Below are 25,207 nucleotides of genomic sequence, written 5' to 3'. Positions count from 1 at the left end.
TCTGCCACCGCAAGATTTCTTTTTGTGCCTTATTAATTCAAGTATAATTGCGGCTCTGCGGTTAAACAGGAGCAAAGAGATTTCCGATGCAGTGACCCCCCTCTAAATCAAATGTATGCGTGTACATTGGGGGTTGCGGTGGGGGGATGGCAAGAGTAGGAAGAGATATGTCAAAATTCATTATGTGCATAATTCAGTCCTTTTCATCTTTTTAACGATTAATAATATCACAAGGATCATTATTTCACTGAGTCTCCGCACACCATAGTTACTTATTAGCTCCAATTATCTCAGCTGCTTCTGGAACTTATGCCTAGGTGCATCACACGTTTAATTTCACTTCCATGTTCTCTAATGTACCCACTGCGCTAATGAAACTCAACACAACATCGTGGCACAACACCATCACCTTCCCATTAGTCATTTCACAGCTTTTTAGCCTCAACATTGGAGAGTATCACCCCAGATTTTAACAAAGCGCAGTAGAGGACGGGGGCAAAAGTTGTTTCACCCGCCAGCCACAATGGGTTGGTTTTCACGCAGAGGTGTCACATTCCTGGCCTGCCCTACATCATTAATAATGCACTCACGGGAAACATGCCAGATCTCTGGTGCGTGCACTCAAATTTGCCGGCCCTGCCCTGATCTCAGCAATTCTTCACTAAGGAGACCATGTTCAAGGCGCACCAGAGCACAAAGCTACATCAAGTCTACAGCCAGCACTGCTCCAAGTGACAGATGACCCCGAAAGCATAGATGGCAGCAGACCCTAAATTCAGTGATAGCGCTCTGGGTTCCCTGCTGGATGCAGTGCGATGTGCTGTAACCCTGACCTCGCCATCCGAGGTCGAGCAGAGTCATCAGCCCGGCGTGGGAGGCAGTGGCAGTGGCAGTAAATGCCACCGGAGCACATGAGAAGGTCAGCCAACCAGTTCATGGAGCGGATGAATGCTCTCATCCATTCCAGCAGAGTAATTCAACTACATCATCACCCTCAACTCGCACTCAGAAACCAATCAGACATCAAAAGGGACCTCGCACCTCACGACACAAATCCATTAACTCTCACACACCCTCGTGTTGCGACGAGAGTATAATAATTTTCAAAATATTTCACTGATTTATTGTGGTGTCTTCATGCGACTAATTATCATTGGGTCTGTTATGATGATTTAATTGCATTTGCAGTCTAGTAGACTGCCAACTTTAAATCATCAAAAGAAGCTAGGTGCTTGACATGCTAGTGAGTAACATGAATGATGGCTTGGCATGTAAGGTGTGAAGGGAGTTAGCATTTTTAGATAAATGAAGTGATTTGGATTTCAAAGGGATCTTAGTCTGTTTACAAATAGCCAGAGAAGCAAGATTAAGGAGTTTGTTTATTTTTTTAATAACGTTTACTGACAATATTTGCAACATGATTTTTTTTTAGTATTGTGAGGAATTGTTGCTGATCGAGAGAAGGCTAATGGGGCAGTAGTTGGAAATGTTTAATTCATGCGAACATGCAAGCATACGATTTCGGAGCAGGATTAGGCCATTCAGCACATCAATCTGGCTCCAGTATTCAGTAAAACCATGGCTGATCTCATTGTAGCCTCAATGCCTTTTTCCATTTTACCCCCAAACTCTTTGATTCTCTTGTCAATGATTAATGCACTTTATTCAGATTTGAGTATACTTAATGACCCTGCCTTCACCAATCCCTGGAAAAGTGTTCTCATGACCGTTTGAGAGGGGGAAAAAATCTCAAATCCATCTTAATGTCCCGACCCCTTATTTCAAAACATTGTCTCCTATTTCCAATCTCTCCCACTAGGGGAAGCATCCTTTCAAAAGCCATTGTGTCAATTCCCCTCAGTGGCCAGAATTTTCTGGGTAAAATGTCGTGGGGTGAGATTGGGCAAGCGTCTGGATGTTACTGTGCTCCATCGTGATATTTCATTCGGCAGGCGCCCGATGAAGTGTGACGAGTGCCTGTTATTAATTAAGGGGCTTGCTCAGACCCTTTACTTGGCAGGGAATTATAGCCTCAGCGCTCAGCCACAACTGACAGGCCGGTAAGCAGCTTTATAACAAACCTCACCCAGGGGCAGGATTTGAGCCACAGTGGTTGTCAATTTTCTTTGTGAAGTATTTATTGTATACAGTGCCTTTAACTTGCCTCTGTCATCTGTGGCGGTTCAGAATTAATTCCCACAGCTTTCTGTGTATTTTGAACCCTCAGCTCAGCTCTCGGCAGTCAGTAACCTTTATCAGGCCTGCATCTTTCGGAAGGCCTCCCTTTAGCCTTGGGTATGAGTACTCACACCTCCACTGGAGGCAGCTCCTCTGCGGAGGCAGGAAGAGCTAGAATAAGGAGGAGGCCAGCCTCCAGGGGAGCCGACAGTGGAAGTGCATGTTAAGGCACAAGGGGCGCTATGCCAAAAGGAAGTCCAACATAGAAGATGCTGCAGAAGATGCCACTATCCTGCTGCCAGGGTATACAGGCAGAGAAACAGCTGTCACAATATGACTGAGGTGCAGTGCCGCATGAGGCTCCGACTGTCAATGGAGACAGTCAACTATATCTGTCAGATGATTGGGCCTGTGATCTCTACTAACTGTGGGGGCAGACACCGCAGGTCAGCAGCTCTGAAGGACACAGTTGCCCACAATTCCTACTCCTCTGGCTCCTTCCAGGGTTCGGTGGGTGATCTTTGTGATGTCTCCCAATCAGCTGTCCAGACTTGTGTCAAGCAGTTCACTGAGGCTCTGTTCAAGCGTGCATTGACCTTCCTACACTTCCACTGTGACGAGGCAAGACACGCACAGCGAGCCAGAGTCTCCGCGGCTATTGCAGAATTCCCCTGAATACAGGGTGTAATAGACTGCACATATGTGACAATCAAGATGCCAGCAGGTGAACCCAGTGCCTTCATCAACAGGAAGAACTTCCACTCCATGAACGTGCAGATAGCGTGTGATTACAGGAGGCTGATTCTACAAGTCTGTGCAAGGTACCTCGGCAGCTCCCATGATGCCACATCCTCAGACACTCCCAGGTGCTGGGCCTCTTCAGTGCTCCAGCTCAGCATGATATATGGCTAATTAATGACAAGGGCTATTCCCTCAGAAGGTGGCTCATGAAGCCTCTCCGCTATTCATGAAGAGAAGCTGAGCGCTACAATAGGAGTCAGAGCTCCACAAGGGTTGTGGTGGACAGAGACATTGGCTTTCTCAAGATGTAGTCCCGATGCCTGGACCGCTCAGGTGGTGCAGTACAGTGCCATTCAGATTATGTCTCTGTGATCATGCTAGCATGCTGCGCTCTGCACAATCTTGCACATTGGAAACTGGGGAAACAATGGACTACAAAGACCTTGATGCAGAGGATGCGGCTACACAAGATGACTGCAGCAGTGGTTCAGAGGATGAGAAAGCCCTGATCAGGGGCTGAACAATGACCCGGCACTACACCAAGGAGGCAGGGTCACCCTGGAGATTTTAATCCAACAAATCTTCAGGTAGCTCCACACAAATGGATCTGGCAGACCAGCATTGCTTGGCGCATCCATACAGCGCACATAAGTGCCACATCAGTCACTTCATCAGCTGCATCTGAGGCCTTTGCACATAAATCTCAGTGTCCACTCAAACATTCATGATACCTCTGTGAAACATAGAAATGCAGCACAAAGGAGCCGCTCTCAGCCATGGTAACACATGTGGATTTTATTTTGATCCATCATATGGGCCAACAGAATTAATTGCAAACGTTGTTAGAACGTCAAAAAAAATTGAAATCCTTAATCTAGGGGTAACACAAAAACACCGGTGGGAAACCTGAGCCTATTGGAAGAAACACTGTGGGATTCTTCTCAATCAGGAGTCAACAGCAACACGCTATGCAAACCCCTCAACTGCTTGGTTTATGAAATTCATGGGAAGATTGGAATTAGTAGGAGAAGATGGCCATTCAGCGCCTTGAGCCTGCTCAGATATTGAGTAAGAAAATGGCTGATTTAAATGGGGCCGCAACTCCAAACCCCACCAACCCCTTATAACCTCTTATTCTCTCTTCAGTTAAGAATCCAGCTCTAAGAATTTAGTTCTGTTGAAGGGTCATGAGGACTCGAAACAACAACTCTTTTCTTCTCTGCCGATGCTGCCAGACCTGCTGAGTTTTTCCAGGTAATTCTGTTTTGGTTAAGAATCTAGCTGCCTCTTAATTAAAAATATAAATTGACCCTGCTTCTACAGATTTCTATAGAACACAGTTCCAAATATTCACGGTCCCCTGAGAGAAAAAAAAATACTCTCCTCAACTCCGTCTTAAATGGGAGACTCCATAAATTTAAAATCTGTCTCCCAGTTCTCGTTTCTGCCACAAGGGGGGAAATCCTATCAGCATTCACCCTCTCAAGACTCCTCAGGACATTTTCTGTTTCAATAGGATTAGCTCTAAATCTTCTCAACCCCAGTGGAAACAGTCCCAACCTGTCCAACCTTTCCTCGTAAGATAACCCGCAAACTTCCAACCCAGCTATCAGCTGATGGCATTTCCTCTACAGTGGTCCGAATGCACATATATACTTTCTGGGATCCCTTGATCAAAATTGCACGCAGTGCTGGAGATGTGGCATCACCAATTTTCTGTACAAATGTAGAAAAATATCCCTACCTTCATCTTACATTGCCCTTGCAATAAACAACATTCAATTTGGCTTCTTAATCACGTGGTGAAACTATATATAGTAACAGATAATGAATCACATACCAGGACACATAGATGCATCTGAGCTCCAGAGCACATCAATTTCTCTCCATTATAATAAAATGCTGCTTTTGTATTCTCCCTGCCAAAGTAGAACTTTTCGCATTCTCTCACATTACACTCCTTCTGCCAATTATTTGCCAACTCAATGAAGCTATATTTAACCCTTTCCAAATTCGTATGCCCTTTTGGCAACTTAATTTCCTTCCCACATTTATGCTAGCAGCAAATTTAGCAACCGTACATTCAATCCCTTCATCCAAGTCATTCATATACATTGCAATTAGTTGAGGCCCAGCAATGATCCCTGTGGAAATTCACATGTCATATCTTGCCAACTCCAGATTCACCTACCGATGCCTGTTCTCTTTTTTCAGGTAGCTAATCAATCCTCTATCCAGGCTAATATATAGACTCTGACAGAATCTTGAGCTCCCTCCTCCATCCCCACCCCATTTCTGTTTCCCCTTCCTTTTGTTTTTTTTTTCCAATAAATTATATAGATTTTTCTTTTCCCACGTTTTTCCATTATTTTTAAGTATTTTAAAACATTTTATGCTCTCCCCACCCCCACTAGAGCTATACCTTGAGTGCCCTACAATCCATTCTTAATTAGCACCTTCGTTTAGATAATTTCACCATCTTTAACACCTATGTGTTCTTTGGTTCTATTGTTGGTGACATCTTTTGATGATCTGCTTCTATCATTGCTTGTTTGTCCCTAGAACCAAACCACCCCCTCCACTTCTCTCTCTCTCTCTCTCTCTCTCTCTCCCCACCACCCCCACACACACACACCTAAAACCAGCTTATATTTCCACTCTTTCTTGGACTCGAACTCAAGTTCTGTCGAAGGGTCAAGAGGACTCGAAACGTCAACTCTTCTTCTCCGCCAATGCTGCCAGACCTGCTGAGTTTTTCCAGGTAATTCTGTTTTTGTTTTGGATTTCCAGCATCCGCAGTTTTTTTGTTTTTATCTCTGTGTACATTTCTGTTTTCGGTCTCCCTCTTGTTTTCTTTTTGTTTTGAATATAGGAGTCACATTCGCAATTTTCTAATCTGATGGGACTTTTCCAGACTAGGGAATTTCATTAAAATAAAACCAATAAAACCAAATAAAACAAAACTCTCTCAGCAGACGCTCCTTTTAAGACAATAGGACGAAACCCATCTGGACCTGGGACTTGTTATCTGAAATAATTTCCTCAGTGTGCTTTCCGTGGAAATTGTAATTGTTTACCTTTCTCCCTCCCTTTCACCTTTTGATTCGCAGCTGCTTCTGTGTTGTTATTTGTAAACTTGACAGTGAAGGTAGTTGCCAAATAGCCGTTAAATTCACCGCCATTTCCTTATTTTCCAATATTTATTTTAAATTCTCGCTCTTTCGAGAACCAACCCTCCCTTTGCTTCCACTTTTGTTTTCTTAAATGCCTGTCGAAACTCTTAATGTCTAGCGAGTTTTCATTCTCTAAATTCTTCATCCTTGTGAATTTTTTAGATATGTTGTTTTTCTTTATTTTCTGACGTGCCACCCATCGTTTCTAAATTATATATTATTCCATTTCTCCCTAACCAACTCCAAATTATATTATACCTTAATACTATTGTTTCCTAATCTTTCTCCTGCCACTCACACCACATCCACCAAGGTCCGCGGTTTGCTGAGCCAGTTGTGGCGCTTTGAATGAGGTTCCGGCCGCAAACCACAGAGAAATCTGTCTGGACCGCCTTGACTGCATGGTGGTCACCCATTCCCAATCATTTGGCACACACCTAATCTGTGAATGGATCACGTCCTGCTATCCATGAATCTGTCCAACTCGCAGGTTATTGTTACGTCAAGCTTCGAAATCGGAAGCTCGCTTCCCCCCTCCCCGCCCCCAACCCCGCACGCCCACCCCTGAACCCCCCACACTCCCCCAAACCCCCCCACCCCCCCCACCCCGCACCACCCACCCTCACCACCCCCCCCCCCACCCACCCACCCCCACCCCGACCCCCACCACCACCCCCCCACCCCGCATCTGAAGGCACTTCCCGCACATGTCGTTTTCCGGTGCACAAGAAGCGTTCTGGAATTCCAGTATGGAAGGAATTGTGCACAATACGGGACTGTGATGCCTTGCTCTATATTTCAGATTACTAACTTATTCAACAAAAATTAACGTAAGTCATAAATAGAAACACAATCACCAGTCTGTAAAAGTCGTTTCTACTTATTATTTACCTTGGTTTGTATTTCTTTTGAATTTACTTTTTTGCTTTCCTCCCTTTCTATCAAACATCCTTTGTGGGTAAATGAAAAAAAAGTCAAACTCTTCAGTCATTAAACACCTCAATCAATCAAGGACAACTACACTTTCAACACCACACCCTAACATGTAATTTGGATAGTAGTTTATGACATCTCTTATGCATTTAATTTCCTGCCTTGTGCCACTGTAGTCAATTGTAGCACTTTTTAGAACGCCTGATACGTTCTACTCTTATCGCTGGATCAAAACATCCAGGACTGAGTATCCAGTCCACGGTTCGATCACATAAACTAAACTCACACTTCAGTGCACTGTGCAGGTAGTGTTCCTCTGTAAATTCGGAGCGCTGATGTATGGTGCGTTTAACGGTAGTTACGTCTGGCTGTTTAATAGGAGTTAAACCTCCCATGGCATATGTTGGCTCACCAGTTATTCGCACCAGCATGTATTCAACAGCCAACCCCACCAATTGCAGATCGCCTGGTGATCCACCTGTGGGATCCATCTGTGCCAAATGTATTGACGATTTTTCCGATAGAGCAAAGGTGACAGAAATTGAAAGTTACTTAACTTGTTGGAAAGAGCTCTGGAGATTCCTAAGGTTGAAAAAAGCAAGTCCAAGCATAAATGTGTTCCTTGTTGAAGAACCAACTGAGACTGATAGACGTTTTGGATAAGGTCAAGCATGAGGTCTCGAAAAGTCAACTGTACGCTTCTCCGCCGGTGCTGCCAGACCTGCTGAGTTTTTCCAGGTATTTTTTATTTTTTGTTTTGGATTTCCAGGATCCGCAGTTTTTTTGTTCCTATTTTTTGGTTTTTATTATATGTCGCTAGCACTTCTGGTTCAACTTACCGCTCTTGATGACTTTAATTTACAGGTTTCTCTCATGTCTCTAAACCTTAAATCTCATACATGTTCTCGGATAAACATTGTCAGCAATATTTTAAGTGTTGCAGATAATAATGGTGTCCACAAAATTTTTTCGGCTATTTAATTGCCCATATTTCTATGCGGAAGTCAAATTTTGGAACGAGATTATGTTTCAAATTCAAATCAAATTGTTTATTTTCTTTTCAAAACGTGTACCTCGATAAGTAAGATAATACATCATGGTATAATGCTAAGCTTTTTTATCTTACCATGTTGTATTGCTATTCTGGAGCTTCTTCAACTTAATCCGACATTTCTTTGCGCAAATATTCCTGTACCTGGCGGTGCTTTGCTGTTATTTACCAGTGTCAGCGAAGAAATAATCATTTATAACTTGTTGTTCTAATTAAAAATGTTCTGGGATTTTGAACAAGAAGAATCAATGCTTACTAAGTACACAGCGCATCTTGTAACATTAAAATAGGCTTCTAAGGTCAGGTCTGACGACTGAAAGCAGCTGAATTGTTGAGAGGTTAAAACCTATAACACGAATTGAGTTCCTATGCTGGCAATTTTTCAATGCAAACAACCTTTAATTATGTAATTATACAAATGTTAGAATTCAACTTTTTTACGTTATTTTGTTTTTAAATACCCTGTCAATAATGATGGTTTATTTTTAACAAACTCTGTTTGCCGTGCGTCTGATTAATTTTGCTAACTAATCTATAATTTCTTCTGCAAAACGAAATTCATCGAGACATGCATCCGCAACAGCAAGGGTAGGAAAACTTTGTTATGTTTATGGCTGAACATTTCCAAAGCAAATGGCCAAGGCGGGAAAATTGTAGCATGCAAGATATTACCAAAATTATGTCGAAGATTTCGGTTAGGTGACTGACTCTGATTTACCATTGACTGCAGCAAATTATTTATTGTTTCATTTTAAAAGTTGATAGCTGGAACTTTTCCATCCTGGCGATTTCCAAATTAGTTGCGTTCCATTTTCGATTTTGACAGTTTAAAACATGGTAAAACCGTAATTAATAATAACAGGAGAATGTGAAACAAAATTCTGGTCTGTGACTGTCGTGATGGTCGTGCTGCATGGATGTGCATTGCCCTGAACAAATTTTTAATTATAAGTTTGTAGTTCCTTCAGTGTCGCTCTCTTATAACCATTGCCCTGCCCTTGCTTTAACTGAAAGTATAAAGATTGATGTATAGAATGATCTTTTACTTACTCAAATCTTCTTTTCATGGTTATGTCGAAAATTGAATAAAACTCTCAGGATTAAAAGAAATGTATTGATTTAAGGTCTAAATTATTAAAAAGATTCCCTCCATTTAACAGAATTCTTATGTAATAGCTGATTGACAAGCTAATGAATTAACTGTCTGCATATGTGCAAATTAACATGGATGGGTCACTCTACACTCTACAGCTGAAATGGACATGGTATGCTCAATGCTGAGATTCACACCACGTTCATCAATCTATTGTAAAACTCTCTTCATTTATTGTGTCACTAATAGTCAAGGTCAGGCTGATGTCGATTAATCAACAACAGGATAAGAGTTTACATTCAAATTAGTATCTAAGGACTACAAATGTGATGTACGAAAATGAAATTCAATGAGACAGGCACCCGCAGGTTAAGAAAGCATCCAGGCATCTATGTCTGAAGATTTCAAAAGCAAATGGCCAAGGCTTGGAAACTGTAACATGCAAGATATTATCAAACTGAAGTCAAAGTTTTTAATTAAATGACTAATTCTGAACAACGTTCTAATTTACCATTTACTGCAAAGCAAATTATTTACTGTTTAATTTCAAAAAATGTTAACTGGAATGTATCCATCATGACGACAGCCAAGTTATCTGGTTTCAAATTTCGAATTTACCCAACGGAATTTGGTTCAAATCACTGCAAAAGCGAAATTAAAAAATGCAGGAGAATGTGAAACAAAAGTCTGGTGAGTGCTGCTAGTCCTCACCACTCAGTCTCAAACGACTGGACATCGTCATATTCACTTTTGAATTCAGCATTATATGAAGTAAATGAACCTGAAAATGAAAACAGACAATTATAGCGAGCTGATAATACACAAGGTAGCCATTAAAATCACGAGAGCAGTTCTCTGTTTGTGAATCTGCCCCATTACCAAGCGATTTACGATCAATCCATGTGGGCATTCTTTATACCCAATCAGCTATATCTCACTCCAAACAACGTGTAAATTGCTTCAATTGAGAGGCCTAATTTCTATTTATTGTTGACCCACTAAGACATAAGAAAATCTTCAGAATTAATAAATTCATAAGTAAAGCCCTTTAAAAATAAAACATGGGAGTAATTCGGGGAAATGCAAGGTGTGAGGACTGTTGTTTTGGCAACAGTCTGGCAATGGGGTAGGTACTGGCTCAGAATTTTCCCTTTAGGATGAGAGGAAGAAGTAACAATTCCATAGAACCTTGGATGACCAGAGATATTCAGGTTACGGTGAGAAGGAAAAGAGAAGCTTTTAGAAGGTATAAGGGAAACAAATCAGCAGAGGCAACGTGGAGTACAGACAATGCAGGTTGGAGCTTAAGAAAGCAATTAGGAGAGCAAAGAGGGGATATGAGAAACCTCTGACTGGTAAAAAAAAAAGCGAAAATCCCAAGATTTTCTCTAACTATGTCAATGGAAAGCGTAGTGCCCATAAAGTGCCAAGGTAGCAAACTATGGGTGGAGCCAGAGGACATCAGTAGGGTGTTGAATGAATACTTCATGTCTATCTTAACCCATGAGAATGAGGATGAAGGTATGGAACTCGGGCAGAGAGACTGCGAGGTTCTTAAGCAAATTGATATGGGGAGTGAAAAGGTGTTGGAGGTGTTGACAGTCTTAGAAGTGGACAGATCTCCAGGTCTGAATGATATGTGTCCCAGACTGCTGAGGGAGGCAAGGGAAGAGATCGCAGGGGCTCTGACCCACATTTTAAATTCCTCACTGGGCATGATGAAGGTGCCAGAGGAGTGGAGAACAGCTAATATGGTTGCGTGATTTAAGAAGGATTGTACAGATAAGCCAGGGAACGACAGGTGAGTCATTCTCACATCGGTGGTAGGGAAACTATTGGAGAAATTTCTGAAGGAGAGTATATATCACCACTTGGAGAGAGAGGTTTGATCAGTGATAGTCAGCATGGCTTTGTCAGCTTGGGGCAAGCCTAACAAATTTGATTGATTTATTTGAGGAGGTGACAAGGTGTGCAGATGAGAGTAGTGCAGTCGATGTAAATTATATGGATTTCAGCAAAGCCTTTGACAAGGTCCAACATGGGAGACTTGTAAAGAAGGCAAAGACACATGAGAAACTTGGTAATTTGATAAGGTGGGTTCAAAATTTGCTTAGTTATAGGAGGCAGAGAGTGATGACAGAAGGATACTTTAGTGACTGGAAGCCAGTGTCCAGTGGCGTACCACAGGGATCTGTGCTCGGTCCCCTATTATTTATCATTTATATAAATGAAATAGAATGGTTATGTGGGGGGTAGGATTCGTAAGTTTATGGATGACACAAAGATTGGGCGGGTGGTTAACAGTGATGTTGAGGGTCTTGGGCTACAGGAAAATGTATATTGGATGGTCAAATGGGCAGATAAGTGGCAGATAGATTTTAACCCTGAAAAGTGTGAAATGATACACTTTGGAAGGAGTAATTTGACTAGGAAGTATTCACTAAATGGCATGGCACTAGGAAGTTCTGAGGAAGAAAGGGACATTGGCGTGTGTGTCCATAGATCTCTGAAGGCAGAGGCTCATGCTAGTGGGGTGGTTAAAAAAGCATATAGGACACTTGCATTTATCAATCGAGACATAGATTACAAAAACAGGGAGGTCGGTTTGGAGTTATATAGAACATTGGTGAGGCCACAGCTGGAATACTGTGTGCAGTTCTGGTTGCCACATTATAGGAAGCATATGATAGCACTGGAGAAGGTGCGGAGGAGTTTCACCAGGATGTTGCCTGGGATGAAACACTTAAGTTATGAGGTTAGGTTGGACAGACTTGGGTTGCTTTCGTTGGAGCAGAGAAGACTGAGGGGCGACCTGATGGAGGTTTATAAGATTATGGGGGTCATGGACAGGGTGGATAGGGAGCAGCTGTTCCCCTTAGTTGAAGGGTCAATCATAAGTAGGAATAAGTTCAAGGTAAGGGGCAGGGGATTTAGGGGGGGATGTGAGGAAAAACATTTTTACCCAGAGTTTGGAGATGGCCTGGAATGTACTGTCTGGAGGGTGGAGGAGGCGGGATGCCTCACATCCGTTAAAAAATACTTTGATGAGCACTTGGCACATCATAACATTCCAGTCTATGGGCCAGTTGTTGGTAAATGGGATTAGGGAGGTAGGTCAGGTGTTTCTCACGTGTCAGTGCAGACTCGATGGGCTGAAGGCCCCCTTCTGCATTGCGATTCTGTGATTCAGTGAGCTGCTTAGGACCACAGGGAATGTGTGCAACAACATCTGAATAATGAGTTTGTGTGCTTGCAATGGAGTGTAACAGTCAGAATTAATGTGTAGATTTTGCATGTTTTTTTTGTTAATGAAATGCATCCACAGCAATACAATTTTGTTGTTAGATTGTTGTGTGCTGGTAAAGTACCTTAACCTGTTTATGGGGGATAGTTTTTTTTTTTATCTCCCCCTGCATTGCGAGATGGGAAAGAGACGGCATGTGACAGGATCTCAGAAAAGCCCCTACCTTGCATATTTTTATCATCACATACATCTAAATCGCTTACTGCATAATATTCCCACTCGTCTAGTGTACTGTTAGATTGGAAATCTATCAATAGAACATATTGCAATCTTAAAATATGAATGTTATTTAAGTTGAAAGATGTAATTTATATGTAGATGAATGATAATTACCTGAGCCTGAATCAAGCTCCTGAACGTCAATATCTTCATAAACAGGGTCAGGAAATGCAGTGGTGGAATTTTGTCTCCTGCTATTTCCTGTCGGACAAAGGTGGGAGATAATGAATGAGCAAGCATAAGGAGATCTATATGTACATTTTCCCTTTCTATTTACAACTCTCCTTAGTGCTTTGTAGAAACTACCGGTTATTGGAGTTCTCATAAATGCTCTTAATTCCTCCCTGCCCCCATTTCAAAAGTGTGTTCCACACTCAAGACCTTGGTAAGCCCAATTTTGGCGAATAGATTGAATGGCACAAATTCGGCACATTACCAATAAAAGATCAATTCCTGGCACGACCTTGCTGTGAGAACTAATGTTCAAGTAGCTGACAGTGCTGATGGGTCCTATCAGGGCACTCCTCGCTTTGGGTCCCTGGAGGAGCCAATGGCTGAATATCCTCCACAAATCCCCGTTAGGCCTGCTCACTTTCCATGACTCTGTCTTCACCATGCCAGAATCCTCATTTGAAGCACGGTCCTGGCACATCCGCCGATGCCAAATTTTTGTTCATAAGGAATCGTTTTGAAAGCCAGGTGTATTTTTGTCAGGGAACTCTATCATCGTACTTCCTGTCGGACTTTGCCTTGATGAAAATCATGAACTGATGTCGATTTCAGGTGCATGCCCAGTTTCTGCCCACCTACTAATGCTTTCAGAATTTCAAGGAAATTGTTTGCGTTGGGTAGATAGCAGTGAGTATCTTCACTTTTCCATCCACATGATCGGCAGATTATATTTCTCAGGTGCTAAGCAACAATAAATCAGCAGTTTCATGTTGCAAACAATCAAGGCTGCCACTAGATGCCCGTGTTGGTGATATTCTGAAGTGGGTATTCGGTTGACCTGATTGATTATCCCACAATTCAACCTTGCATCATTATTTACACTCAGTTGTGTTTCACTAGTGATATTGCACGTTTGCCAGATTCTCATCCCATCCCAAAGTCATTAAGCATGAATCAGAAATTTATAGATTGATGGGAAGCATAAAGCTTTAACGAAAAGAAGGAGGCAGTTTGGCCCCTTGTGTATTTCGAATGAAAACCAGCTACACAGTCTCATCCCACTTTACAACTCTGCGTCTGCACCCAGTCGATTATGACACATCACGTACATATCTAACATATTTTGGAATGCCTCTGCCACTTCTTTATACCACCACATCCCTCCGACCCGCACTCTTCTCTGCATGAGAAGATTTCTCCTCAAATTCTCTCTAATCTGACTGCCAATTAATTCTTCAGAGTTCCCTGGCTTTTGACATCTCTGCTAAGCGAGAATTGTTCACCCTTATCCAATCGAACTTGGTTCCTCATTAACATATATTCGTCAAGTTAATCTCCTTGAAGTCTCCATTGTTCCAAATAAAATGACGCCAACCTCCCCAACCTCTCGTCATCAGTAAAATTTTCCAGTCTGGAAAATATCCACATTTGTCAATTTCTAACCTATCGGGTTCGATCACATCCTTCCTGGAATACAGTCAGCAAAACTCTAGATGACTTGTAACAACCGAAGGCCGTTAACATGTGCACGAATAGGACTCGCCATTTAAGGTCCTGATTTCAAACTTCATTATTACCCTACCTTTCTGGAAGCTTCTCTGCAACTCTGTGGCCAAAGCAATTGATACGGCAATTAAAAGGACCAGAAAAATGGAAGGGATGATGAAAACGGAGAGTCTGTGCTGTTTGAAAGGCGTTATGTGCTTCGGATGGCCTGGAAGTGAAGGCATTTCATATTAACACAGACAAAATCCGCAGCCGCGCATTTCATTCACTCGTGGATACAGCCACCAAATAGAACGCAAATGTTTAGTTGTTAAACGAGGGTAGAAACCGATTAACCCACTGCTGCTCTGCTGCTGCCTTTACAATTGTTAATTCAAGTTACAAGTTATTTTAAATTTAATTGAGAAATGCAATCTGAATTTCCAAATCTCTACCTTTGTACACAGTCTTAAGTCTGAAACTTTCAATGTCCACTTATTGCACTGACAGTAGAGACATTTCAATTTTGGGCAGACCTTGGGTCGTGCCCAGATGGAAAAAACTTAAAATACCAGTTCCAATAATATGAAGAAAGGCACGAATATCCAAGTTTAATGGCAGAGCCAATGTTGTTGACAAAGTAATATTTTAGATATTGGGCAGAAAGATTCAAATGGACCATGAACTGAGTTAGGAGAACTGTGGCAAATGGAGCTCAAGATTGTTATTCATTCAAAGAATCAGAGCATTGCTGGTTAGACCAATGTATATGGTCCATCTCTAATTGCCTTGGGCCTCGGATATTTATAACCACATAAATGAAACAGAGAAGGAGACACAGGGTAATGCACGTAGGTTTGCTGGTGATACCAAGATATGTGGAAATATAAACTGTGGGACGATCACAGAGAGGGCACAAGAGCAATGGACAGGTTAAATGAGTTGACAACAAATGGCAGATGGAGTATTATGAAAAGAAGGGTGAAGTTATTCATTTTGGTTGTAAGAATAGAGACGCAGAATGCTTTTAAGGTGAGAAGCTGATAAGTATTAATTTTCAATGAGACTTCGGCGCATATACAAGGAACACAGGAAGAAAGCTTTCAAGTGCAGCAAGCAATTGAAAAGGCAAATGGGATGTTGCCTTTTATCACATGGGGATTGAAGGACAAGGCCTTGAAGGACAAAAGCCTTGCTAAAATTGTACAGAGTATGTGTGAGACCACTGTTCATGCAACTTTGGGCGCCAGACTTAAGATAGGATATGCTTACATTGGAGGCGGTACAGCGAAACTCACTGAGTTTGTCTCTGGGAAGAAGGAGTTGGCCTATGATGAGAGGCTGGATGAATTCTTTTTGTGCTCTGTGGAGTTTAGAAGAATGAGAGACGATCTGACTGGAACCTACAAATTTCAGAACGGGATTGCTACGGTGGAGGCTGAGAGATTTTTCTTTTCTATTGCTAGGGGAATCATAAACACCGCAGCACATTCTCAAGATGAGAGGCCGCAATTTAGGATATAGATGTGGAGACATTACTTCACTCAAAGAGTTGTGAAACGTGCGAATTGTCTACCACAGCGAGTTGAATACCTTTAAGGCTGGGAAAGAGAGATTTGTAACCTCCCAGGGAGTTGAGGGTGTTTTGAGGAAGCGGGCAAATTAAAGTGATGCCGAAATCTGCCATGAGAGTATTGAACGCTGGAGTATGCTCGATGGGCCGTTTGTCCAACCCTCCTCCTATTTCTTGTGTTCTGGATAGAACGTCGTGGTGAGCCGATTGCTTGAACCATTGCAGTCAAAGTGGTATAGGTGCTCACCAAGGATCCTTAGACAGGATCTTCCAAACACATGACCACAGCCATCTAGAAGATCAAGTGCAGCAGACACATGGGAACACCACCTGGAATACCGCCTCCAAGCCAAACATCATCCTGAGTTGAAACAATATTACCGTTCCTTCGGTGGGCCAAAATCATGGTACTGCCTCCTTAACAACACTGTCGGTGTTCCTGCACTGCATGGACGACAGTAGTTCAAGAATGTAGGTCACCACCATCTTCTCAAAGAGAGTCGTTCGTTCGATCAGGAGGGGAGGCCTTTCAATATCTAACATAACATGTCGCCCAGTACATTGGCATGGTCACAACACAGCTAAATGCACTTTCTTTTTAAATGCATCCGACATGAAACACGGAGGTTCAAATCTTAAGATATTCTTAGGTTCGCCTAACAAATCTAATGGTACCTTAGCATTGTACTGGAAGGTGGTGTCCACCTGAGCGTTATAATCATGACAACTTGTATTTGCTATGCACTTGCTATAGAGGGAGTGCAGCAAACGTTTACCAGACTGATTCCTGGGATGGCTGGGCTGACATATGAGGAGAGATTGAGTCGGTTAGAATTATATTCACTGGAGTTCAGAGAAATGAGGGGGGATATCATGGAAACTAATATAATTCTCACATGACAATCCAGCGCAGATACAGGAAGAATATTCCCGACGGTGAGGGAGTTCAGAACTTGGGGTCACAGTCTGAGGATACGGGGTAAACAATTTAGGACTGAGATGAGGAGAAAGTTCTTCACGCAAAAAGTGGTGAGTCTGTGGAATTCATTAGCACAGAAAGCAGTTGAGGCCAAAACATTGTCTGTTTTCTACAGGGAGTTAAATATAGCACTTGCGGCGAAATGGATCAAAGGATATGGGGAGAAAGCGCGAGCAGGCTATTGATTTGAATGATCAGCTATGATCATAATAAATGGTGGATCAGCACGGAGGGCCGAATGGGTTACTTCTGCTCCTGGTTTCTATGTTTCTATGAAGCACTCTTAACATAATGGAAACAGATCAGGACTATTTGCCAGATCATTCATACAGTTCATTTGACACAGAACCACGCATATTAGGGTTAGTGGCCAAGAGCATGGGCAAAGTGTTTGGTTTTAAGGAGGCAGTTTAAGAGAGGAGAGAGAGGTGAAGCTATGGAGGGGGTCGTGTATCGAAATTCCGAGCTTGGTGTATAGGCAGATGAAAGCACATTGTTAGCTATGAAACGACTACATCCGGTACTGCGCAGAAGAACAGAACGTGATATGTCTCAGGTATTGTAGGGCAATATTAGGGCATAGAGATAGAATGGGGTGAGGGCTTGAAGGCATTTGAAGGCGAGGGTGATTCTTGTAAAATGGAAGTTCAATTTAAAATCTCCTACCAGAACATATCACATGGACGTCTTCTTTATGTTCACAGTCATGATCACCCATTGTTGAAAATTGGCAGTCCCACAGGAAGTCCTCACTCCCCTTGCATTTAACATCATCCAACCAAATTGTGCCGTTTGCTGTGTCGAATAACGTCTCTCCCGGGGTCCACACTGGATCACCACAGTTTAGTTGTCTACAGGTGACAGCAGCATCATGCTGATCCCAGGAATCATCGCACACCGTGCCCCATGTGTCATTGAAGAAGATTTCAATTCTTCCAGAGCAATTATTGAATCCCGCAGCTAGCCGCAACTCTACAATGGAAGATTACATGTGAAAAGTTGGCACGTTAACTTGCAGGTTGATACAATTGCTTCATTGGCCGGATCTGAATGACAACACAATGCACTATTTTTGAAAGACCCTCATGTTAAAGACCCTGCGATTCTCACTGGCCTGAAATGCTTTGCTTGGAAACATAAAGCTAAACTAATTGCCCATCGCATATATCGGAAGGTAACTGTTCACTCTCGTGATTAAATATATTTAATGAGTGTCTTTAGCACATCGAAATTGAGCGAATATAATTAAAATTCATTTTGCTGACAGGCAATTGATATCCTGTTATACATCGAAGAACATTACATTTTGTGCAGAAATTCACAATTGAAACATCTAAATGGTATCCTGCGGGGGCAATTGTCCAAAATCCAGCACTAAGTACAGATTTCATGCATCCTTTTGCACAGCTCACACCGCGCTGGGTGCATCTGACTCTTAAGTGTCCTTTTCCAAACATTTTGTCCAGGGTAGCACGCCTTCAATCTTTGCCACTGATTACAAATCACCACTTGCGAAATATTCAATAATATCGTAGGATCGCTACTCTGAAACTAACACCGGGGTAGTCGTGAACCCAGTTGGTTGAAAGACCATTCAAAGACCTGCTGTCATTAAAACATCTGGAGTGCACCCGGTAAAATACCTAAAATGTTGGCGAGGAATGGCATATTTGAAGTGAGGTGATTGTTAGATTGTAAATATCCATTTAAAGATTATTATTTTTAAAAAGGCGCAACAGAAAGTACCATGATATATTTTTATATAATTATCAATATTTACCCACATCTTCAGAAATTGGACTTACTTTTCTTCCTAACTTCCTCATTGCGCCTTTTCATTGGATTTATTTCTGAAAAAAATACATCCATTATTTCAACAACTTCTTTCATATAGCTCCTTCAATGTAGAATGGCGCCTCAGGAGAGCATGATAAAACAAGCATCAAGGAGTCACATTATGTACTATGTCCACAATTCTAGTCAGGCTTTAGGGAGTTTTTTTAAAAAGGTGAATGTGAGGCACAGGTCCGGGGAGATGTTGGCAGGGAATTGCAGATTTTGGGGACCTAGTCAACTGAACCAATGGTGGGCAACGATGATTGGGGACGCACCAGAAGCCGAAATTCGAGGAGTGCACGTGTCCGAAGTTGGAGAAGTGTTTAATTTGTTGCTTTATTCATTCATCGAATGTGGGAGGCCAGCGTTTGTTGGCTATCACTAATTGCTGCTGAATGAAATGGCGTGCGAGGCCATCTCAGAAGGCAGTTAATAGTCAACCATATTGCTGCAGACCAAGAGTCACATGCTGGCCAGGCTGGGCAAAGATGGCAGACTGTCGCACTTAACAGAACCAGATAGATTAGTGTTTAGTTTTCTTCTTCCACTGAGATTAGCTTTATATTCCAGTTTTATTGAAATCAATTCATAGCTGCTGCTGCGGTGGGATCTGAACCCGCGTCCCCAGAGCATTAACTTGGTCTCGGGATTACAAGCACAGGAACAGTAGCACTGCACCACTAACCCATTGAGTGAACTAAAAGCAATATTGAGAACTTCAAAATCAAGATGCTGTTTGACCAGGAGTAAATAGAGTTCACTGAGCATAGAGTGTTATGGTAAAGGGTGAGTTAAGATATGGAAAGCAGAGATTTGGATGACTCAGGTTCATGGAGGATGCAAACATCGGAACATCAACGAAACATACGAAGAGAAATTAGTTCTATTTGTAGTTATTACCTGAGCAAATGACACCTACATCCTCCTTGTGCTCACAATCATGTTCACCCCATGGCGAAGATGGACATTGCCATAACAGTGAATCGTGCAAGCGACAATGCACATCATCAAGCCAAATCTGTCCGAAACCCATTCCAAATGTGACATCACGATCGACAGACCGGACGGATCCGCAGCTGAGCTGCTTACAAACCACTTCTGCATCCTCCTTTCCAAACGAATCGGAGCAAACAGTTCCCCAAGTTGTGTTATAGAAAACCTCAACTCTGCCCTGGCAGGGACTCGATCCATTCTGAAGCCTTACAGCCCTGTGCTCTGCAAAACAAAGAGTGAAGTTCAATCTTCCCTTCAGTTCAATCCCACCACAGTAAATGAAGAAACAAAAGAACAGGTTTTCTATAACGACGTTAACTTAATGAGATTGCTTAGCACAGAACACCCAGAAGGCCAATTATTTCAGAGGAAGCAATTAAGAGATACTCGATTTTTTGATTGCATACTCATAATACATTGTGTTGTAGGCCAACAAAATTTCCTGTTGTTTATCGAAAGCAGTGGCAACAAAAGGTGACATTCAATGATTACCACGGCTAAATTTGTCAAAAAAGTTCTGTTTAACAGGATTCAAAAAGTGCTTGTATTTGTAAGTACATCTCACCCGAGCAGATAACTCCAGCATCCTCTTTGTGATTGCAGTTGCTCTCATTCCTCGGATCCCCCGGACATTCCCACAAAACAGAATCATTCGTTGCACACATCAGGTTATGAAGCCAGATAGGCCCCGCTCCTGTGCCAAACCAACCGAAAACCGTTGCATTTAGAGCCTGTCCACACTTCAGCTGGTTACATACGACATGTGCATCTGCTAAATCCCAGAGGTCATCACAAACAGTCCCCCAGGTTCCGTTATAGTAAAGTTCCACCCTTCCGGCACAGCGACTTCCACCATCTGCCAGTCTTACCTGAATATGATCTGCAGGACAGGAAGAGTAATATTAAACAGTATCTAGCCCAGGTAAGAGTTCATTAACAATTCGCAATCGATTCATACCCAATTAATATTCCGTTTCTAAAGGCTAATCTTACAACTATCAGTGTATTACGTTTCTGCCAAATTGTGATGCCTTTTTTCCATTATCAATGCCTGATTCACGTTGATAATAAAAACTAACTGCATAAAATGGTCCATTACATCTTCCTCCAATGCAAATACTACAGTCTGACAAATAGACATGGTGTATGAAATTAAAAAAACAATTAAAAATTAAGACAAAATCACAGAGCTGAATTCCATCACAATCTGCTTCATAGAATATTTGCAAGTGTTAACGTCCAGCCTCTGCACACTACAGGTACAGAAAATGTTGATATTTCTTGTCCACCCGTTTAAAGGCATTGATACAATTGTTTGGCTTTGTTACTTAATACAGAAGGTGGTTAAAATAGCCAAGTTGGTGCCGGACGGGTGTAACAGCCAGAATGGGTTATGATTGGAGGTTTTCTTCCCTAAATGACTTTACTGAACTAGTTGGCCAAAGTCACAGTGAAAAGTGTCAGTTTCACTGTGAAATGACTATATGTAAACATGCCAAGCTGTAAGTTCACCTTGCGGAGAGTGATTCGGCCATGCCATTTCGGATTCTTCCATGTTTTCAGAAACAGCTGTGGTCCAGTCAACTCAAATTCTTCGCAAATTACTTAAAGGACGGACATGTTTGCGTTGGGAGTGTTTCAGAGAATGTTTACTAAGCTGATTCCTGGGATAAAGCGGTTGTGTAATTAGGGCAGGTTGAGTAGCGTAGACCTATACAGTTTGGGGTTTAGAAAAGTGAGAACTGATCTTACACAAACATATAAGCTGCTGAGTTGGCTTGATATTTTAGATGTTGAGATGGTGTTCACTCTCCCAAGGGAATCTCGAATTGGGTGCACCGTTTAAAAATGAAGGGCGTCCATTTAAGACAAGAATGAGGGGAAATCTCTTCTCGCAGAGGGTCGTCAATATTTTGGATTCTCTTCGCTAGATAGCAATGGAGGTCGTTGAATATTCTCACGGCAAATTTCGACACATTTTCGATTGGCAAGTGAGTCAGCGGTTATGATGGACAGGCAGGAAAGTGGCTTTAAGGTCACTTTCAGATCAAACACGACCTTATTGATTGGCAGAGCAGGCTCTAGGGGTCGAATGCTCTACTCATGCTCCGATTTTTAGAGTTACTAAGTTCTCATGCATTTGTTACTCAGGCATATGTATAAGTGTTTCATCAGAGTATTTCGAAATTAATACGTATAGAATATAATAATGTATAACGGGCATACAATAAGCTTTACGCGTTCACATTAATACGATCCCAAAGATTTTACCCTGTTCCGAGTGTAATATAAAATGAGATTAATGCCCTGTTTACCATCTCACGCGACATCGACGCACAGTATATTAAAAGCCTGAAGTGCACTTTATGTTCCCTGAGAGTATCACTCTTATTTCCAATGTTTCTCTTCATAATTCGAAAGCTTTGCGAGGTATTGCAGCACAAAAACAGGGCTTTCGGCCCAGCAGCTCAATGTTGGATTCCCGAAGGGAATTTGAGAAGCTGCTACATCAAAGCTTGGCATACAAAACAGGAGCTCATGGTGTAGAGAGCAATATATTAGCATGAATAAAGGACAAGTTAAGAGGACACAAAGTTTAAGCAAAAACTGTTCTTTTTTTCGGATTCCCAATTGTTATCTATTGGAATGCCACAGGAATCAATGCTGGGGAATTAACTATTTCTAATCTATATCGCTGAATTTTATGAAAGCGCCGAATGTATGTTGACTAAATTTTCTGATGACACTAATGTAGCAGGAAGTGAGTTGTGACGAGGAGGGGAAAAGCCCTGAACGGAACAATACATGATGAGTGAGTCGGCAAAAAATTGGTCGATGTATATAACGTTGGAAAATATTAATTTATCCATGTTGACGGGAAGACTAGAAAAGCAGTGCGCTCGTTAAATTGAGAGAGATTGCAAAGCCTTCACCTTTCATGAATCAGTACTGTTTGTCTCAACTACTTCGTGTGATCACGAGCCCATGTTCTAGCCTCTTCCTGGGAACATAAGTTTCTTCCGATTTCCCTTTTGGATTTATTATTAACAAGCTCATATTTCTGGGCCTGAATCCCATTGCTGGAAGGGAGACCGGTGGATTATTTATGAATATATAATTGAACCACGATATTCTGGGCATGGTAGTTCGTTAAGAAAAGTAATTCTTACCAGAGCAAACCACGCCGACGTCGCCTGCGATGGATAATTGCTTCCCTTGTGTAATACTACAATTCCACAGGAAGGGTTCACTTCCATTGCATCTGACATTGCTGATCCACACTGGGCCGTCGCCTTTTCCAAACTTCCAGTTGTTATAAACATTTATTGCAGCGCCACAGTTCAGCTGTCTGCACACTACATCGGCATCATTGAAATTCCACTCAGTGTCAATCACTCTCCCCCAAAAACCGCCGTAATAAACCTCCACTCGTCCATCACAAACACTTTCTCCATTGACCAGTCGCACCTGCCAAGGTTCACCTGTAAGAATGCAATTTGGTATTGAAAGTTCATTCAATGCTCCACAAAGTCATATTGTGAACATAAATTATGGAATTTAATATTCTTGTGTGATTAATCTCTGCCCCGGCGTTAATACAAATGCGATATGATGCAATTTTAGAATGTAGTCGGTAAGGCAAGAGAGAAAAATGGCCAGCTGAAAGCTTCAGGATTGTCCGTAAGAAATGCTGCGATCAGGAGGACAAGAATTGGGCAGGCATCCAAGAAGAGAGGGAGAAAAATCGACAGCGGAAGTTTGAAGCGACAAGTCATGCGACTATACTCATTTTTTATTCTTTCATGGAATGTGGCCAGCATATATTGCCTTATTGTGGTAGAAATTATTGAAATGCTTGGGCCTGAATTTAATTTAGTATTCCTTTCTCCTGGACTCCGCCATCAACATGACAGAAATATTTTTATCTGCTTTACCAATTGCTTTCACAATCCTAAAGTCACAAGCAAATAACTATTTCAAACGCAAGAGGACAGAAGTCTTTCTTATTCTATCCTCATAATTTAACCCTCGCAGAACTGCTAAAGTTGGGGTGAATCTGTGCCAATATTTCATTTCTTAGTGGTGATCTCCAGAATGTTACACAGCACTCCAGCTGCGTTTTGGGTCTGATCTATACACACCCACTACAGTCCCACTTGCAATCAAGTTGTGTACGATCTTTCGGGATAGAAGTGTACGCAGCTACTTGTGACTGATTTATGGACACAGGTAGTCACATCCGCCTTGGATTGAGGTACGGATATCATTTGAAAGGGAGTCACAGTCAAGGTTCCAGCAGCTTTTTCGGGATCTCAACTCTAATCCAATGTCATATCCGGTAAACCGTCGGGAGAGATTGTGCAGGGCTTGATCCGTGCTCCTCACAATGTTAATATAAACGCATTTAAACCCCTCTGACAATTACGATCAATGGAAGGGAAAGAAGTAACACAGACCGCCTGGTGTCTCAAGCCCCTCACACCACTGCCTCCCAATTTATTGCAATATATTACATGTTAAGCAGGATGTGATATCGCCTCCACTCGAGAATTCCTGCATGCAAATAAATAATAATAAAAAGTACCAGAATAATTGGCAATTGACAACGAATGGCAAACATACCGGAACAGATGACACCAGCATCATTTTTGTGCGTGCACTGATGGTGCCCCCAGGATGCCACTGGGCAGTCACTCAAACGCAATTCATTGCCAATACATTCGTTTATATCGTTCCATATCAAACCATTTCCCTCTCCGAAGAATGCATCTCCTCGCGCTGATATTGCAGCTCCACATCCGAGTTGGTGGCAGACTACAGCCGCATCCTGTAAATCCCAGGAGGCGTCACAAACTGTACCCCAGGTGTTGCCCAGCAAAATCTCCACTCTTCCTGAGCAGGTGCCATTACCACCAACTAACCGCGGTCCTTTCTGTCCTTTATGGAGAAACAAAGAATATTGTTCAGCAGATTCACATTCTATTGGAAAGTCTTTTTCTTCTTCAACATGTCAAATGCGCAAAAATGGAATTATTCAAAGAAAAACCAATAAATCAATGCGAAACACGAAAACGAGCGAGTCAACGTGGATCAAGTTGGTTTTCACCAAACAAATCGCTGTGACAATTAACACGTCACTGCAGCGCCACAGTGAAAGAGGAGTTACTGCGGAACAGCTGCTAGGAGTCTGTTGAGAGCTAACGTAATGAATGAATCTCCAACGGGGAGGGTGACTTTAATATTCTGGTTATAAGACGTCGTAACCTCGGTAGAAGTGAACAGGGAAAAGAAAGCTTCGAATTTTTGTTCGCCCGAGTGGCGTGAAGGAAAATCCCCTACCTGACCAGGAGTATGCGTTAGACTGAAAGGCCTGGAATAGGCGAGGTTAAAGTAGAAAGAATGCGATGCGTCTTCCTTTTGAATTGCGCCTCTAAAATGGCGACTGGGAATGGGTCTGTACGGCTTGGGGTGGGCTTT

General features: G+C 42.2%; 1 protein-coding gene across 1 annotated transcript in view; it reads right to left on the bottom strand.

The window, feature by feature from the left end:
* LOC121272653 (scavenger receptor cysteine-rich type 1 protein M130-like) overlaps positions 1-24,512 on the bottom strand; it is a gene marked incomplete at its 5' end in the record, with an annotated part of 67,886 nt that extends 43,374 nt beyond the window's left edge. The window contains 11 exons of the mRNA XM_041179360.1: positions 6,984-7,042; positions 9,881-9,950; positions 12,637-12,720; positions 12,807-12,893; positions 14,446-14,577; positions 17,567-17,872; positions 18,706-18,750; positions 19,637-19,951; positions 20,295-20,609; positions 22,900-23,211; positions 24,353-24,512. Coding sequence (XP_041035294.1) covers positions 6,984-7,042; positions 9,881-9,950; positions 12,637-12,720; positions 12,807-12,893; positions 14,446-14,577; positions 17,567-17,872; positions 18,706-18,750; positions 19,637-19,951; positions 20,295-20,609; positions 22,900-23,211; positions 24,353-24,512 — 1,885 coding nt within the window. The remainder of the gene's footprint in view (positions 1-6,983; positions 7,043-9,880; positions 9,951-12,636; positions 12,721-12,806; positions 12,894-14,445; positions 14,578-17,566; positions 17,873-18,705; positions 18,751-19,636; positions 19,952-20,294; positions 20,610-22,899; positions 23,212-24,352) is intronic.
* Between the last annotated feature and the right edge of the window lie 695 nt (positions 24,513-25,207).

Source organism: Carcharodon carcharias, chromosome 2 (genome assembly GCF_017639515.1).
Source record: "Carcharodon carcharias isolate sCarCar2 chromosome 2, sCarCar2.pri, whole genome shotgun sequence".
NCBI lineage: Eukaryota > Metazoa > Chordata > Chondrichthyes > Lamniformes > Lamnidae > Carcharodon > Carcharodon carcharias.
This window is presented reverse-complemented; position numbering and strand designations above follow the sequence as displayed.